Source organism: Ascidia mentula, chromosome 2 (genome assembly GCF_947561715.1).
Source record: "Ascidia mentula chromosome 2, kaAscMent1.1, whole genome shotgun sequence".
NCBI classification, from domain to species: domain Eukaryota; kingdom Metazoa; phylum Chordata; class Ascidiacea; order Phlebobranchia; family Ascidiidae; genus Ascidia; species Ascidia mentula.
Genome location: NC_138567.1, coordinates 9925492 through 9942938, shown reverse-complemented (window position 1 = coordinate 9942938; position 17447 = coordinate 9925492). Strand labels below are relative to the sequence as shown.

Sequence of the window (17447 nt, the reverse complement as noted above, 5' to 3'; positions counted from 1 at the left end):
CTGAATCATCAGGATTGGTTACATGAACACAATAATTACGTCATCTTAGAAAGAGCGAGAACTGGTAGGGTATAATTTTAAATTCCTAAGGGCCGAGGAGGAAGAAGGTTACGGATCACAGTTTTTTTTAATTTTTTTTGTTCAACCCTTTTTTTTCTCTTTTCCTTTCCAACTTTTGTCAAAACGCATGATATGTTTTGTGCTAACCAGAAAGCGCTTTTTCTGTTCGTATTTTTTTTTCAATTTTTTTTTTGTTCATTTTTCGTGCGCTTCTCTGGTTAGTATAAAATCCGGAGTACACTGTAGATTCAAGCAGTTTGTGCAGAAGGGATAGTAATTGTAGTTTTGCATCATATGTAGAATTTTGCGGCTGCATCGGGAGGAGTGTTTTGCATCAAAAGTTGTCAGAGTACAAAAAAAACATGCAAAAACCGTTGCATCTCGCTACTCTAGTATTTGCCTTCTTTGAAAACTTGTTGCTTTCAGGCCCATTTCTGGGCTGGACGTTTTTGAGGAACACGCTGGAGACCGAAGGGATGTTCAGTCACTTATGCAATTCAAGCAGCCTTCGTAGCAACTTGTCAAACGCAAACCAGTCAAGTCACTTCCCGACATGTCACGCTCAAGCAGAAGTATTTAATCTAGTTTTTACCATTGCTACATCAGTCGCATCCACTTCTTGTCTCATCAACGGAATACTATTCAAAAAACTTGGCACTTGGTTGTGTCGGGTGGTGGCTGTGACAAGTTTTGCGACTGGAGCTCTGTTGATGGCCAATTGCTCTTACCTATTACCGGGTTTACTTTTCCCTGGAATGATCCTGATTGCTTACGGTGGATCAATTTTCTTCATAACCAACGTACAATTCGCTAATCTGTTTCCGAGAGCGCGTTTCTCAATCATTTCCATTCTCACGGGGGCGTTTCTATCTTCGACTGTTGTTTTCTGGGTGTCTCAGTTTGTTTACGATGCCGGCGTTCCTTATTCCTCTCTTTTCTATTTTCTGGCCGCCTTGTCCGGAGTCAGTTTCGCCAGCACATTCTTGCTGACATCACGCCACCATGTTCCGCATCCGCTCCCAGCAGATTTCAGCTACGGTCTTGCAGATGTCAGAAAGGCGTTAATTAAGGCAAAGCAAGGGAGATGCGAGAGATTTCAATCGCAGGAATATCAAAGCGAAACACAGGGGAGCGTATGGAAACATATCAAGAAGCCTTTCTACTGGACAAACCTGTGGCAGCTGGTAACATTACACATTTGCAACGAGTTTTTTATAGGCACTGTGGACTTGCGACTTCGGGGCCGTACTGATGATGCCAGCGAACAGAAAACTTACACCAACGTGCTCGGTATATTTGTGTTGGTAGGTGGCTTTCTCGCGGCCCCAATCACTGGACTTCTCGTTGATGCCGTAAAGGCCTGCATAAAAAAGCCCTTTGATCCTTTGGTTAAAGATTACATGGCGCTGATTATCAGTTCAATATACACCAGTACGATTAGTTTGATTTTTTCGGCAACGCTTTTCTTCCCAACTTTGCCAGTGCTTTACGCCACTTACCTGTTCTACGTCGCCTTTCGCGTTGCAATTTACGCCAATTCGTCCGTGTCGATCGCGATGTATTATCCAACCGAAATCCACGCAACGCTTTTCGCGTTGGCGTTGGTGATCAGTGCTGTTCTGTCGCTCGTCCGTTATCCTCTGTTCACTTTCCTAATTCGAACGCTAGGCGGAGATTTTACTATGGTGAATATCCTGTTCATGGTCTTGTGTGTCACATCCTACATTCATCCAGTGTACATCGGCTTAATCCTGCGTTCTGCGTTTAGACAACGTCGTGATGTCCAACACTTTCCCAAACAAGTGGTGGCTACCGTTACTGATCGCTTATAACTTGCATGAGCAACGTTGCCGTTTTTTATTGTAACGCATTTGAAAAATAAATATTGCTGGCGTTCCAATAACTGTCTCTGTTCAAATAACAATTACTGCTGCTGGTTCGGATATCCGGAATGAACGAGAATTTGAGTGACTGGAGAGCTCGATGAAAGCGGGGGCGAGCCTGCACCTTCTGCATATAACTCCGTTAAGCTGGCAAATGAACGAGGCAGTCAAAACCAATTACGCTTACATTGGGTCAGGTGAGCCTTTAGTACGAAAAGCACAATCTTGACAACTTTGCGAAAAAAACATCTGTATCTGGGGAGCGCGTTATAGGAGCTGCGATATTTTTATATTTTACTTGGGAGCGAAAGGTCGCGACAAGTTCTGTCTAACAATTGTCAAACCAAGTGTCGCAAGGACGTATATAATCCAGCTGAATTTCATAATAAGACCACATGTCGTTGCTGAAGTTTCAACGACGGTAGCAACACAAGCTCTGACGTTGTTACGACGTCTTCAACTCCGTGTCTTCTGCCGGTTTGTCCCAGTCCTTAAGGCCTTCAGGCAGTTCGGTAACCTCATCTTCTCCGCCGGTTCCCTCGACGAAGTCTTCGTATGTTGATTTCTCCTTAAACGGTCGCTCGCCTAGTATTTCTTCAAGGTCTTTTCGCTCGAGGTGTTCTTGGTCGAGAAGTCGTGTCGCCAACTTCACGTTCAAAAATAAACACACTTTAGTTTCTCACAAGAGAGCAAAGGGTATTCAATATAATGCTGGACCAAAACGGCACGCCATGATATGTAACTTGCACAAACCGCAATAAAAGTGGCACCACCAATGGAAACCCATGTGCTGCTTGATATATTTAAACGTGAGTATCCGGTTCTCTGATTAAACTTGTAAACCCGGTTGAAGTCTGGTTGTATGGCAGACGAAACGTTGATTGAACAAAAACTACGTTAATTTTTTCCAAAATGACAGGTATTTTTAAATTAGTGCTTTGGGGTCAACTGATAAACGGCACGGTTGCGGGATGCGCCAAACCAGAACCGGGCGGGTGAATTTTGGGGTAAACAATTTTGTTGAGCCAAAGAGGACGTCGAACGACAACACGGTTCGTTGGGACCACAGGTTCGCCGAATTCGGGAGAAATAGTTTTCCTCGAATATGGCGGAATTCGATACCACGCGTACATAAAGCCCCGAAGAAAGTTGCCCGTGTTTGAACTTGGCCAGGAATTGTTCCACACCGCTTCAAAAAGCAAGGGTGTCGAAACCTAAGTACCCTGGTCGCAAAGGTTATTTCGAGGAAAAACGTATTTGACGTTTTTGTTGCGATGGGAACTGGTGACAATTGCAGTGAAAAACACAGGGATATGTTTATGCACAGACGAGAAATGTAGATGATAATTTGGGTGATCAGTTCAAATAAACGTTGTGTTTTAAATAACGTGAATCAAACATGGTCTGCCAGATTGAAATCCATGTACAAAAGTCCCACACTCACCTTCTCAACCAGGCTTTTCTTGTCTTCGAGAAGGGCGATTGTTTGGTCATAGCAAGTGTTGATGATTTTCCGCACCTAAACAGAATAGGTAGAATAAGTCGCATGTGATGCCATGCGGTCCACGCTGAAAGGTGGCTGTTAAAATTACTGGATGTAAAGCATTTTTCAATTTAGCATTGCTTTTCGCTCTCGGTTCGAACTTTGTTTAGGCGTACTGTACATAGAACAAAAAAACGTTTTGATGTGGGGAGACGTAAGTGCGTGGACAACAAGATCAAATTAGCTTTTAGGCATACAACACTCACCTCTTCATCAATAAGCTGCGCAGTGGCTTCGCTAAACGGCTTCTGGAATTGCGTTTCGTTTGACTGGCTAAATGAGATCTGTCCCACAGCCTTGCTCATACCGTATTGAGTTACCTGAACGCAATAACCACATAAATTTGGTTGGAACTTTTGATTGATAAGAATTGTTCTTCTGGCATTTAAGTTTCTAAAGTTTTATTCGAAACCAACGTTTCGTCTGCCATCCGGCGAGACTTCTTCAGGGTTATGTCAACAGTGGAACTTATGATGTGTTTTGATGCATGTCGTGTAGTTGATTTCTCACTGTCGTGGCCAGTGGAGCGTCTAGTGGGGCGTGGTTGCGGTAAAATTGTCTTATTTTATGACCACAGCACGAACCTGAGCGTAAGCCATTTTTGTTACTTTATCCAAGTCGTCCTGTGCTCCGGTGGTAATCTTGTCGAAGAAAACTTTTTCAGCGCACCTGCCGCCAAGCAACGTACACATTCGGTGCGACAACTGAAAGAAAAGTAAATGTTTCCATTGCCTTGTCGTGTTAGTTTATAAGCTGTCTATGTCTATACTTATGCTCTAAATATGAAAAGTAGTTTCGCACTCTATAAATTGCTGATAATAAGTCGAGGATGTTAATTTTAATTCGTAATTTTTTGTTCGTTTTGGTGAATGAGACTGATGCATTAAAGTGCCAAGGAAGGATCGTCTACTGCAAAGGCCATTTCTAGGAGATATTAGCTGTTCAGATCATTAGGTTCAGTGGCTTCGCAACAAAGGCAGTGTGGCCATGTCGGACGACCTTCAAATTTATGTGGAGAATCTTCACCACCAGACTATTCTAAATAGTATTACTTTGTGTTTTCTTCAACAGATTCCTAACAATAGCTTTTGATTAATTGAGAAAAAAACGATACTTGATTGCAGAAAGGCTTTGAAACACCTGCTCCGCAAAATCTCACTCGAGGCAGTCGTCTAGCGCCACACAGTGGTTGAAAATCATTGATTTGAGGGTTTTATTTCTAGTCTACAGTTGCTTAAGTTTCTGTTGTGCTACATTTTTTAGAAATCACTAGAATTGCAGCCAAGCTGGATATAGCACTTTTCCCCGAAGTTTGAACTGGGCTAACCAGGTTCTTAAATGATGCGTCGTGACGCCCTGTTGCGTCGTTTCCTGTTTCCAAGGGCATCGTCCTGATAGATTCATAATTCATGCGCCGAAAGTGCCGTGAATCTTCATCAAGTACGTCGCACGCGAAATAGTTTAAGAACCACTGACATCTACACGAACCTAAACAACGCACCTGTTCTGTGGTGTAGAGGTACAATTCCTTCGGTTGGTAAAGCGCGTAACCAAGTCCTTTGCCCCGGGGAACAATTGAAACTTTAAGCAGGGGGTCGGCGTGCTCGAGGAACCAACTGACGACGGCGTGGCCGGACTCGTGATAAGCGACCGTAGTTTTCTCGTTTGGTTGAAGGACCTGCGTCTTCTTCTCTAGGCCTGGGATTTGGTAAAATTAGGGGAAAGTTCAGTTGAAAATCACAGGTTTTTTTATGTAGGAATTGTGACATCGCACAGGAGTCTGCGTTTAAGAAATTAAAACTTATGGGACAATTGGTTTTTTAATGCTGCGCAATGTATGTTACGAAGGAATTCAGTGAATTTTAGGTTCCCATTTCACTCGCATTCGTATAGAAAAGCAAATATTAGATACAAAACACTTTCGCAGGACATTGAAAATTATTTCTTGCAGTGGTTTCCAACCCGAGGTTCGTGGACTCCCTGTGAAGTCCCAGGGTTAATTAAGGTGATGTTCTTTACGACTCGTTACGTCAAACTAATTTTGTTTGTATTAGAAAAAATATATAAACTGTACGTACAAGTGATTGAACAAAGGTTCGAAACCACTGATTTGGATGTTCATGGCAAGGAGTCAATATCCATCTTGGAATTAGTTAAATCGGGTGCATCTTTTGTAACCTCATTGTTAGGATCAATATCATTCCCAGGTTTTAGTAACTCCTGTTTTGTAAGTAGTGCATCCGAATCAACAGTTTCCTCAATTTGGAGTTTTGCCTCATTTTCCAACTCAATATTAACATCTTCAAGGTGGAGTGCATTTCCTTCCTGTTTTTCACCAACATCTGGGGTTTGAAAATCTTCACCTGCACCAGCCAGAATTTCGCTACCATTCCCAGCCACATCCTCACTGGAATCCATAAAACTCTTTTCAGTTTCATTTTGCTTTAATTTTGTATTTTCCAAAGGTTTGTTTGTTTCCTGCTTTTCCTGTATGACTGATGCTTGATCTTTGTTGACATCTTTGGAATCAATGTTTTCGTCAGAATTTTGTAAATTTACGTCAATTTTCTCATGTGGTAAAACAGTGTTGTCTTCATTTCCAGGTAACTCACTTTTTGTATCTTCTTTTAAACTTAACTCCTCGTCAGTATCACTGTTTTGATCATCACTTGCATCATTAGTATCATTATTTTCATTGGATTGTATTTCTGGATCATTTTTTTCAGATTCTTCCACGACCACTTCAGTTTCGACATCATCATCATCTAAACTATTTTCTTTCATGACAGCTGCATCAATTTCTGTCTTCCGCTTTTCATCCAATACTTTTTCCATATCTTGCGATAGATTTTCATGCTCCTCCTGCAAGTCGGATGGCAAGGTGTCTTCTGTTTCTTGTTTCCCACGTGTGGAACTATTTGCAACATATTGCATTCCATACAATGTGTCCATGTCATTTGTAAACTCAAGCATTTCTTCTTTCAACTCAAGGAAGCCCTTGATATTGTCTTTATCTTTCATTACAGTCTTCACACTTTCCTGTTCTTCAACATCGACATGGTGTTCTTTTGTTTCGTCACTTTCTTCTTTTAATCCTTCCAGATCTTTTCTCAATTCCTGGAATGCTGCTTCATCAAATTCTTCACTTTTCTGTTCCTCACCTTCAGATTCAACAACTTTAACTTTTGTTGCCTTGATACTTGGTTCATCTGTTTCCACGACAACCACAACTTCATCTGTTTGTTCTGGATAAGAATAAACATCCAATGGCGTTTCGGATTTAAAAAACCATTGCAACAACTCATGGTCACTCCACAAGCTTTTATTGCCACCCACACTTTCTACGAAAGGAATAAAATCATTGCCAACATGCTGTGAATTTGGCACAACAAAAGACATATCATCCACAACATGCAAATTAGGCAAGCTCACAACATCATCACCCATACCTGTATCAATATTTTCTTCTGGCTCCTTTTCACTTTCATCTTTCTCTGGAGGTTCTAGGACTTTCAGATCATCAGTTTCCTTTTCAGTTTCAGATGAATACTCAGGTTGAGGATCTTGTGATTTGGGTTCAGAGGTGTCATCTGCATTATTTGTTTTAATGCTTTCAACAGCATCATCACTTGGTGGCTCTGTTTGAAGTTCGCTGATTGGTTCTGGTTCTGCAAGTTCATCAATTTTTACTTTTTCTTCTGTTGTATCATGTTTTTCTTCATTTCCTATTGGCTCTGAGAGTGTATCATTTTTATCTTTTTCTAGTAAGTTCACTTCTATTTGTGTTATTTCATCTTCAGGAGCATTTTCACCAACTTCCAGATATTTTTCAGGATCATGATCATTTTGAAGTATTTCTTCAGTTTCGAGGGTTTTTGGTTTACTTTCCTCAGATTCAGTATGAACATTTTGCGCTTGTTTATCTTCCTCAATATTGCTTTTATCGGCAATTTCAAGAACTTCATCTTTTTCCTCCTGCGTTTTATCAGCTTCATGTTCTGATGCTGCTGTGACATTGTCTTGATTTTCATTGCTTTCGATGCTTGCAGTGGTTTCAGTTGATTTTTTGCTCTCCCCAGCATTGTCAGAATTGACGTTGTCTAAATGTTCTTCAGTTTCACCTTTGTTTATGTAATCCTGATCTTGCTCGGGCATCATTTCCTGGTCAGGACTTTTCTTAGTTGTTTCTGATTCACTTACATGTTTCTCTTTATCTTCATTCATGTCATTAAGATTATTGTCATTGACAATGTCTACCTCACCATTACCTTCACTTGTTGGCAGTATATCACCAGATTTAGCAGGAATTTCATTGTTCGTTTCTTTTTCCTGTTCGCTGACATCAACATTGCTCTGATTATCATCATGTTCTTCAGAAGGTACTTTGGCATCTATGCTTTGCAAGTCTTCGGATTTATCTTGTTTTGAATCAACACTGAAGGTTGAAGAGTCTTCTTTTTGGTCTTCTGCTACATCGTTTTCAGTTTGTTGATTGTTGGGTTTGTTTACATCAGAAGTTTCTTTTTCTAAAATCTCTTCCTTTTCTTTGGAAGGCTCTGTGTGCTCATTGTTATCAACTGACTCAGGCACTTCGTTGTTTGAGGTTATTTTGTCCCCATTTTCCTTGTTAGCACCAACTTCAACTGCTGAATTATCACTTGTCTCATTTCTTGAATTATCTTTATTTGATTGAAGACTTTCAGGGTTGCCACTTTCAGCACTTTCCCCCCTTTCTATTTTTTCTGCACTTGGGGTTGTGGAAACATGTACTGCTTCACCATCCTCTGTCTCTTGTTTGTCTTCATCCAGTTTTTCATTTGATTTTTCCATAATTTCTTCATTGTTTTTAGCATCATTTTGTTTTGTTTTATCATTAGGTTTCTCTGTGTTTTCTTGGTCTCCATGCACACTACTATCAATGTCATTGCTGGAGGCTGTAGGTTCAGCAGCATCTTTTCCATCCATGTCTTTCATCTCAGCAGAATTAGGGTTGGTAGATGCTGGAGCATCCTCGGTCGTTTCAACATTTTTCTCAGCCTCTATTGTGTTGTCGCCCTTTTGTTTCTTATCTATTGTTATTTTCTGGAAAAACAATAATAATAACATTTAGCATGGTCCCAAACAAAATGTGTGTGCTTAATTACTTACAGGTCCCTCTCCAGACAATGATGTCAGCTCTTCCACACCATTTTCTTGGTCTAAAAATTTCTAACAAAATCACAAAAACAGCATTAGTCCTGCAGCAGCCAAACAGATATCAATGTTAGTAAATCACATGCAACATGTATGTACTATTTGGTAAAGAATGAATTCAAAATTCAACACAGTCTGTGAAATAAAAACATAAAAAATTGTAAAAATAGTCCATGCACCAGAGTATGTTAGAGTTGTTTGCATCAAACATGCATATACTTCAGTTGTTAACAAAAAAAATTGTCCAATGACTAGTTCGTACTTCAAAAACTACTGGTATACATTGCAGTATATGTTGCATGTAAGAAATGCAACATCAATCACCCAAACAGTATCTGGTCACACACCTTAACCACCAACACCAACTAATTTTTTCGATGATGATTAAAGCAATGAGAAAGTTAGTAAATTAGAAATAGATCAGTTTTTTCAAAGATGTTTAAAGATGAACATGGTCAAGCATTAACCCTTTTTTTCACCTTTATATTGACAATCACTGAAGGGTTTTGGTGAATTATCATAAACTCTTTGATAAAAGCGCTGGGAAAGAAACCAAAAATCTCACTACCCAGAACCTAAAAAAAATTAAAAAAACGTGCAAAAAAATAATGTTAAATGAACAAAAACCACATATGTTTTGACCAGAATTAGTTACCTTTATATTGAAAGCAATACCAAAAGCAAATGAGGGCAAAATTATGGCTTGTTTGTGTAATCATAAGCATTATTTTTCGTAAAAACATATTTATCAATAGGGATATACAAGCAATATCATAATGTAGATGGCCTTGGCATAAAAGCAATATTTAATTGTTTACATTTTTAAATCATAGATTCTTCGTTTGTAAAAGAAATCTTACCTCCCCTCCCCACAATTCAGTTTGTTCCCCAGCCTTTTTTCCTTTGACCAATACAACATCCCCTTTCTTGAGTTTAAGGAACTTGCTATCCCTGGGCAAATACGCAAGCTTTGCCTTTCCTTGCGATACAGTTTCTGCAAGGAAAAATTCATTGCAATTCATTAAACAACAACGACAACAAAAAACATTACAAATTTTTATAATTCCTGACCTTATGTCCTTTGATCTACATCTTGATCTATAACTAGCAATACAATTTCCTCCTCTTTTAATTTAATTTGAAATATAATCTTTATTGTTGTGCTTTGAAAACTTACTTACTTCTTTCCTGTATTTACTAGAACTTCAAGACTATCTTTACCCATAAGGCACAATTTCTTATCTTGTTCTGGTAAACAGCTGACAAAGAATAAAGGCTTTTGCCCTCCACTAATTTTTCTGAATCTGAAAGATGGCTGAATGATGCATTTATCTGCCACACAAGTAGCCGAGTTTAAAATACATTCCTTACAACAAATTTGACAACATTACCATACATGCAATTTGCCTACGTCTAAGTACAAAAAATTTACTATTTTTTTAAATTTTCTCACAATAATTAACACTTACCAGTGCAGTCTTCATTTGCACATTTCATGGTTTCTGCAAGCTTTGCATAACCAGTGGCTTTGTGGGTCCATGACAAAACAACACAGACGGCAATCAGCACAAAATTCATCTTTTCTTTGACAAACCCTACTTACATTTTACATATGTGCAAACAAGTGCATTGACCCTACATCAACCAAAAGCAGTTCAGATTATTTCTTAGTTTTAAAGGTCTCAAAACAATACTGGTGCTGCTTTGTTTTATAAAATACATCAAGATTTTGGGAGAAAATCTACTGACTAGCCTTAAGCAACTACCATGCTACAATCGGACATAGCGAAACTGTGTATAATTGGGTGTTTGCTATGCATATGCAACTTTACAAAGAACACGTCAGCAATGCCCAGTTTCGTTTGTCCGAAAGGTGCCTTCGTTTCAGGATCTACACCTTGCTCATCTCACTTTTCATACGTCTCTCTTCGTTTCCTTGAGAGCATTTAAGGGTTACACTAAAATGTAAGACTTTTTTCTGCTATTTGCGTTGAAACTGTTCCACGCAGCGTTTTGTATCCGGTATCGTAAGCAGCTGTTACGCATGAGTAATTCCAGCTTGTTACGTCATAAGAGCTTGCCAGCTGACTGCGACTGGTCATTGATAAATTATTGATGCTGAACTTGTTCCATATTATGCCATAATGTGACCGTGAACAAATGTAATTGATGTTTGTGTAAAAGAAGTTATCCACATTAAACTTCTTGAAACGAATAATAATGGTGGAAAAAGTTACTGTCCACAGTATTTCCTGTTTGACAGGATTAAAAAAATCCGACTAGCTAGGCGAATTGATGAAACTAAACTTGCCGCATTACAAATCTATCCAATCCGGCGATTGTAAAAACAGTTTTCCTTACCACACACAGAAATGTAAACAAACTGGCCGCACGCCTCCCTTAAATATAAACACGTCGGTTTCAAAATCTATTGCGTTCCTGTGCCTTTTTAGGATGTTGCCACCTTTCCCCAACAATGGCGTTTTATTTTCCTATACTTTTCCCAACGGTCTGTCAAATTTAAAGGACTTGACACAGAAACCACACGTACATGATCGTTTAGTTTATTTTGCAAATCTGCGACATCAAGTGTGCAATGCCGTGGCCTTGGGTGCAGTCGCCGACTCGCATACGAGGCTGGGGTACCTCGAGTGCAATTATAAAACCGTATGCAACACCTACCGACCAGCATCAGTTGGAAAGGGAGCAGCTTTGTGTAAGTTATAAAAGTTTTGTAAAACCAGCGCCATTACTTCTTCGCAAATGTGACCTTCATGGCATGGTCAGGGGATATCTTGAAGCCTTGTAGGGAGTTTCTGGCATCGGCAGCCTGTGCCTCCATACCGAATTCAACAAAAGCGATATCATGGCGCCCTGGCACTAATCTCACCTCTTTGTAGCCCATAAACCTGATGAAATGTAGGAACAATGGGTAACGTTGCCGCAATTCTGGAAATTATACAATGAGCTTACCTGTTAAATAACATGGTAAGCATCTCTTCCTGCGTTTCTGGTGGTAAGTTTTGTAGGAACAAAATATGATTCGGGGGGTTTTTGCTTCCATCGCCTTCATTGCCTTTTGCAACGGTGCCAGCAGCTGACGCCTGTGGTTTTGGCTAAAAACATTGCGACTTTAAATATTATACTCCTTACAGATTTTCACATGCAAAATTCCAGGTGTTTTCTTATGCTTTTGATTTGAATAATTGTGGAGACAATCAGACAAATGTCGATATGTACCTTCTTTGGTTCCTTCTTTTTCTTTTTTTTCTCCTTTGTACGTTCTTGATATGTTCCTTTCAGTTTTGAAATCACATCAGAATCCTTTTTGGAATATGCAAGTCTCTGAAAAAGTTGAAGGAAATTAAAAAGCATGAATAGTTGTTTCCCAAACCACCTAATCTCACCATAGGTTTGTCATAAAAAGGGAATCCCTGCATCGACCGTAGTGCGCTTGTAGCACTATTGATGTCTTTGAAGACAACAAAGGCCTGACCACGCATTTTGAGAGTTTTTACTGCAACGATTTCCAATATTTGTCCAAATTGTGAGAAAATCGCATACAGAGACTTTTTCAGCTCTGCAAAATGTGGGGTTAAACAGTTGCATGCAAAAAAACAAAAATTATCAATACATTTTTTACAAACTCACCTTCCTTCTTGATCTTCTCATTCAAGTTGTTACAATATACTGTATGATTTGGTTTGATATCCATGATTAGTTAGCATCTATCTTTGAAATTAGGATTTCAACCTATTTTTCTGCTAAACCAAAACAATGAATAGTTAAGAAGAGGAAAAAAAACAAAATACTGTACTGCACACATGTTTACGAAAATCAACAACACAAAGGATTGATTTGAAAAACTATATTGTCACTAATTCACAGAATAAATGGCCACTGCCCCATGCAGTAGTGTGGTAAGTTTGGTCCTCACTCAAATGTGAGTTTGTCTGGTGGCATGTGACCAGAGTCACCCAAACATTTAAGAGAAACCCTGCCATTGGGCCGAATGGATATCCAGGTAATGCTAGCATGTCGCAAGCTAATCCTTAGCCAAGCTTCAGGCTGAAGTTGCAATGCTCTGCACACAAAATAGCGGATGACATTAGCGTGGCAAACCAAGAGCTCAAAGGTGTCATCTTTCTGGTCAGGATCAGCACGATGGATAAAATGCCGAAAAGCAGTTTCAATTCTTGCACCGTCATTGAAGAAGGTTTTGGGATCTGGAGTCCAGTGTGGCACAGGTGGGTCAGGCTCCACTGGAGCACCCTCTCTAAGCAGATCAGTTTTTTCCAGATTGATCGGAGCATCAAGTTGTTTGTAAATTAGGTCACAAGTTTCTTGTGCTCTTCTCATGGTAGAGTTGGTGATCAAATTGAGTTTCTTATCAAGACCCAACTCTTTTAGTCTTAATCCTGTAAACAGGGCTTGCTCTTTTCCTAAATCTGTCAAATACCTATCAGCATCCCCTTTTCCATCTAAATTGTATTGTCCATGACGGACTAATATAATGTGTCTTGTTGCAGAAGGTCTATCACAAGACCGCTTGTCCCAATCACTGTCCCATTTAGTGGCCTCAGAAACTGCAGCATGAGCCACTTTTGGAAAGGGTATCAATGACTTTATCCGGTCTTGCCCATCTCTGCCTTCCGTTCTGTTGTTTAAAGTCACAAAGGCAGGATAACCTAGTGCAAAAATGCCTGCAACTTTTAAAACTTGACGCTTCATCAGGCCCTATCACTTTAAAGTGCTTTCTAGAAAAAGTAAGACATGATTTATAAATCAGGAGTGAAATGAATACAAAAATTAAAAGAAAAGATCAATCAGTGTAACATACACAGCATAGCAAAGAAAGTCACTTTAAACAATTATCAACTGACTGTATATATGCAATAAATTTGGCATTGTTGTGGTACTTATGTGAATGCAATGCAAATGAAACATTTCTACTCAAATGTTAACTTATCCGTAGGAAGGTGACCAGTGTCCCCAAACATTCGCAGTGAAACATTTCCACTAGGTCTAATGGTAAGCCAAGTTATACTGCAGTGCCTTAGGTGCCACCTGTGCATGGCACTAGTGGGCAGCTGAAGGAGATTACAAACAAAATAGCGAATAAGGTTTCCATGGCAGACAAACAGTTCATAAGAATCCCCATCCTGTTCTACATCAGCACGATGCATGTAATGTTCAAATGCAGTGTCCATTTTTTGGGAATCACATGATATCCTTTTCTCATCAAAGACACAGTCAAAAGGGGGGTCAGGCAAAACTGGTATACCCTCACGGAGTAGATCAGTCTTCTTAACTGGAATAGGGGTTTTCAGTTGTTGGTATATCAGCTCACTTGTTTCATGAGCACGTGTCATAGTGGACTCATGGACAATATTTAACTTTTTGTCAAGTCCTAGTTCTGTCAATCTTATACCAGTGTAGACTGCTTGTTTTTTCCCCAGTTCAGTAAGTGACTTCTCCTGGTCATTCTTTCCTTTGAAATTGTATTGACCGTGACGGATCATGATAATGTTTCTGGTTCCTTTTGGCTTCGCATGCTCTCTTTTGTCCCAGTTGCTGTCCCATGTTTTGCCAGTAACGTCGGGCAATGCTGCTGTGTTAGCATTGCTGAATAAATTTGATTTGAAGTGAGAAACTAGTAAACTGCTCCCTGTTACAACTCCACCAGTAACGAGTATTATTGTCTTATAATTCATCATAAATTCTGCAAAGTAAGACATAATTCGACTTGGTAATTTATCATTACAAACACGATTGTACACAATGGGGATCTTACTTATGAACATGCCTTACTAAAGGAATTACATAACACTTAAACAAACGGTTTAATTTTACCTTAGCTTGAATGCTTTTAAAGTATGCAAATACAATCGAATCTGTCAAATTTAAAGGAACCCAAAACCAACGTTAACAAAACGACAGTAGGCGTCAGTCGTAATGTGTAAAATGAGGTAACGCTCCGTTAAATCGACACGCATCAAGTCACATTGTTACTCCCGAGGCCAGTTCAGACTAGAACATGTGCGTTCCCAAAACACTGGAGCATCTCAAAATTGCAAGCAAAATAAATCACATGTATAATTTTCTTTTTACATATAGTAACTACTTATTTGGATGATAATCAAATTAATAAAGAACATAAAATTGCTGAAATTACAATTGCGTGCTTTCACGCAATGATGCGTGTTAAAATTATTGACGCTGAAAACGCAAAACGAAATGCCGGTGAAGGTAAAATAAGCGCGGTCCAAATGAAGCCGAACTCAAAACTATCTACAACCGCACGAGTGCACACGTGGAAAAAATAAATTTTGTTGTTGCAAATCATTTCTTTCCGAACGTTGATTTAAACTTGAATGCGTTTTTATGTATTCCGACATACCTGGTACCTTGATAACTATTTTCGTTGTTTGATTGTCTACAAAAAATCCATCCAGTATTAAAATGTATACTGCTATTTGCAATGCACGCCACTTGCCTGATGTTTAACTGCTTTGCTCCATTGTTCGAAACTCTGCTGCGTGGTTTGTTGAAGATGTTCGCCTATTCACTTGCCCCACGCTAAAGGGTAGGCTACAGCTCACTAGCTAGGGCCATATGTGTTTCGGAGGCCAATAAAGCTGAAGGATTTTCGCAAAGGCTGCTTGGTTCCCCCTATAATTTCCTGTGACCTCCAAAAAATGGTCCTTTCCCAGCAAACATCAAACGTGGAAGGAACGTTTTTGTTACGTTGACTTTTGGTTGAAACGTTCATTAACGTAAATCGAACCAAAAAATTTTTACTGGTTGCATGTTTTCCAAATATTAACGTTGATTCTACGTTTCCTTACGACGTTTTTTAAACCAACCAAATATCAGCGTTGAACTAACGTAGGAAATGAACGCCTTCTAAACCTAACCCAATTCCAACGTTCTTTTGTTGTTAATCGCAAAACGTTGTATCAACCAACCAAAACCTAACGTTTATTGAACGTTGTTATGATAACGTTATAATAAAGAACCAAACATCAACGTTATTCTAATGTTATCGGAAAAACAAAAAATCAACCAACCAAAACCTAACGTTTATTGAATGTTGTTATGATAACGTTATAATACAGAACCAAACATCAACGTTATTCTAATGTTATCCTAAAAACAAAAAATCAACCAATCAAAACCTAACGTTTATTGAATGTTGTTATGATAACGTTCTAATAAAGAACCAAACATCAACGTTATTCTAATGTTATCCTAAAAACAAAAAATCAACCAACCAAAACCTAACGTTTATTGAATGTTGTTATGATAACGTTATAATAAAGAACCAAACATCAACGTTATTCTAATGTTATCGGAAAAACAAAAAATCAACCAACCAAAACCTAACGTTTTTAGAATGTTGTTATGATAACGTTATAATAAAGAACCAAACATCAACGTTATTCTAATGTTATCGGAAAAACAAAAAATCAACCAACCAAAACCTAACGTTTATTGAATGTTGTTATGATAAGGTTATAATAAAGAACCAAACATCAACGTTATTCCAATGTTATCGGAATGACGAAAAAATAACCAACCGATGCGTAACGTTCATTGAATGTTTGTTAAACAATTGCGCGTCAATGTTAACGCAACAAGGACGTTGACAAGACATATAAATAAACAATTAAGTGTGAGTATTATAGCAGGTTAATGTTATCATAATTAAGAGGTTTATCTCATACCATGTCTTTTCATATCAGAATGACTGTTGATACCAAATAAAAAAGGTGTTGTGAAATATCAATAAAGTTTGAGACGAGGTGGGCTGGCGATTAGCACGTGTATGAATCATTGTTCACAAAGTCAAATAGCAAACATAACTTTTTTCATTTGTTGGTCGAAAAGCGTTTCACATAGGAATAACCTATTATCAGTCAAAATCTGACAGTTGTTTACGCTTCAGATATTTCTTTGTCCAACGTCGACCGACTCCCACGGCAACAATTCTAGTACAATGGAGGGGACAATTTTTTAGGGTTGCCATTCATAAGGAAATTTTGCTTCAATTGAAATCAAACTAACGCCTAAAATACAAACATTCCCATTACAGCGATTACATCCGAAATAGGCATGCATTATTCGTTTATACTGATTGTAAATAATGTTCAAATAATAATAGGTTTGCTATCGACTGGCACATTGAAATGCTTGGTCGCTTGGCTCTCAAAGGCCAATTGAAATAAAAGAGAATCGGTTTTTACAGTTCAACTCCGAATAGAGTGTTTTAATACTGTGCAAATTTTTGTTTCGATTGAAGTTGAAACAAACGAATGAGAGACTGACAACTTGATTGAACACGAAGGCACGACCCGCGCGGTTTGGTATCTACTGTTGGCACATTAAATTACTTGGTCGCTTGCCTCTCAAAAGTGAATTAAAATAAAAGAAATCAGGTTTTACTGTTCAACTCCGAATAGTGTGTTGTAATACTGTGCAAAATTTTGTTTCGATTGAAGTTGAAACAAACGAATGAGAGACTGACAACTTGATTGAACACAAAGGCACGACCCGCGCGGTTTGGTATCTACTGTTGGCACATTAAAATACTTGGTCGCTTGGCTCTCAAAAGTGAATTAAAATAAATGAAATCGGGTTTTACAGTTCAACTCCGAATAGTGTGTGGTAATACTGTGCAAAATTTTGTTTCAATTAAAGTTGAAACAAACGAATGAGAGACCGACAACTTGATTGAACACAAAGGCACGACCCGCGCGGTTTGGTAT

At 38.8% G+C, this 17447-nt stretch overlaps 5 protein-coding genes and 1 pseudogene across 7 annotated transcripts; 1 reads left to right on the top strand and 5 right to left on the bottom strand.

Annotated features, from left to right (window-relative positions):
* Positions 1 to 422: 422 nt before the first annotated feature.
* On the top strand, positions 423 to 1892 carry LOC145890055 (equilibrative nucleobase transporter 1-like). The gene has a single exon (XM_082981095.1). It carries the CDS (start codon positions 423 to 425, stop codon positions 1890 to 1892), a length of 1470 nt encoding a protein of 489 aa, XP_082837221.1.
* Positions 1893 to 2055: 163 nt separating this feature from the next.
* LOC145890678 (mitochondrial inner membrane m-AAA protease component AFG3L2-like) lies at positions 2056 to 5142 on the bottom strand. Its single transcript, XM_082981813.1, has 5 exons — positions 4988 to 5142; positions 4071 to 4190; positions 3693 to 3806; positions 3388 to 3462; positions 2056 to 2589 (listed from the first exon to the last, which is right to left on the bottom strand). Exons 2-5 carry the CDS (start codon positions 4176 to 4178, stop codon positions 2389 to 2391), a joined length of 498 nt encoding a protein of 165 aa, XP_082837939.1. The 5' UTR covers positions 4179 to 4190; positions 4988 to 5142; the 3' UTR covers positions 2056 to 2388.
* LOC145890673 (uncharacterized) lies at positions 5043 to 10457 on the bottom strand. Of its 3 annotated transcripts, none has more exons than XM_082981808.1 (7): positions 10149 to 10457; positions 9540 to 9673; positions 9159 to 9254; positions 8635 to 8694; positions 6936 to 8568; positions 5565 to 6827; positions 5043 to 5184 (listed from the first exon to the last, which is right to left on the bottom strand). In XM_082981808.1, the coding sequence occupies exons 1-6, from the start codon at positions 10255 to 10257 to the stop codon at positions 5605 to 5607; spliced, it is 3255 nt and encodes a 1084-aa protein (XP_082837934.1). In that variant the 5' UTR covers positions 10258 to 10457; the 3' UTR covers positions 5043 to 5184; positions 5565 to 5604. The 3 variants fall into 3 exon arrangements, with proteins under 3 accessions (XP_082837934.1, XP_082837935.1, XP_082837936.1); XM_082981809.1 differs by having other exon boundaries at positions 5565 to 6731; XM_082981810.1 differs by lacking the exon at positions 9159 to 9254.
* A 781-nt stretch (positions 10458 to 11238) lies between these two features.
* Positions 11239 to 12557, bottom strand: LOC145890508 (U2 small nuclear ribonucleoprotein B''-like). The gene is made up of 5 exons (XM_082981605.1): positions 12331 to 12557; positions 12087 to 12259; positions 11920 to 12024; positions 11653 to 11795; positions 11239 to 11588 (listed from the first exon to the last, which is right to left on the bottom strand). The coding sequence occupies exons 1-5, from the start codon at positions 12392 to 12394 to the stop codon at positions 11429 to 11431; spliced, it is 645 nt and encodes a 214-aa protein (XP_082837731.1). The 5' UTR covers positions 12395 to 12557; the 3' UTR covers positions 11239 to 11428.
* Positions 12558 to 12580: 23 nt separating this feature from the next.
* Positions 12581 to 13473, bottom strand: LOC145890506 (serine/threonine-protein phosphatase PGAM5, mitochondrial-like). Its single transcript, XM_082981603.1, has one exon. The coding sequence runs from the start codon at positions 13408 to 13410 to the stop codon at positions 12613 to 12615; it is 798 nt and encodes a 265-aa protein (XP_082837729.1). The 5' UTR covers positions 13411 to 13473; the 3' UTR covers positions 12581 to 12612.
* Positions 13474 to 13478: 5 nt separating this feature from the next.
* Positions 13479 to 14397, bottom strand: LOC145890507 (serine/threonine-protein phosphatase PGAM5, mitochondrial pseudogene; annotated as a pseudogene).
* Positions 14398 to 17447: the final 3050 nt, after the last annotated feature.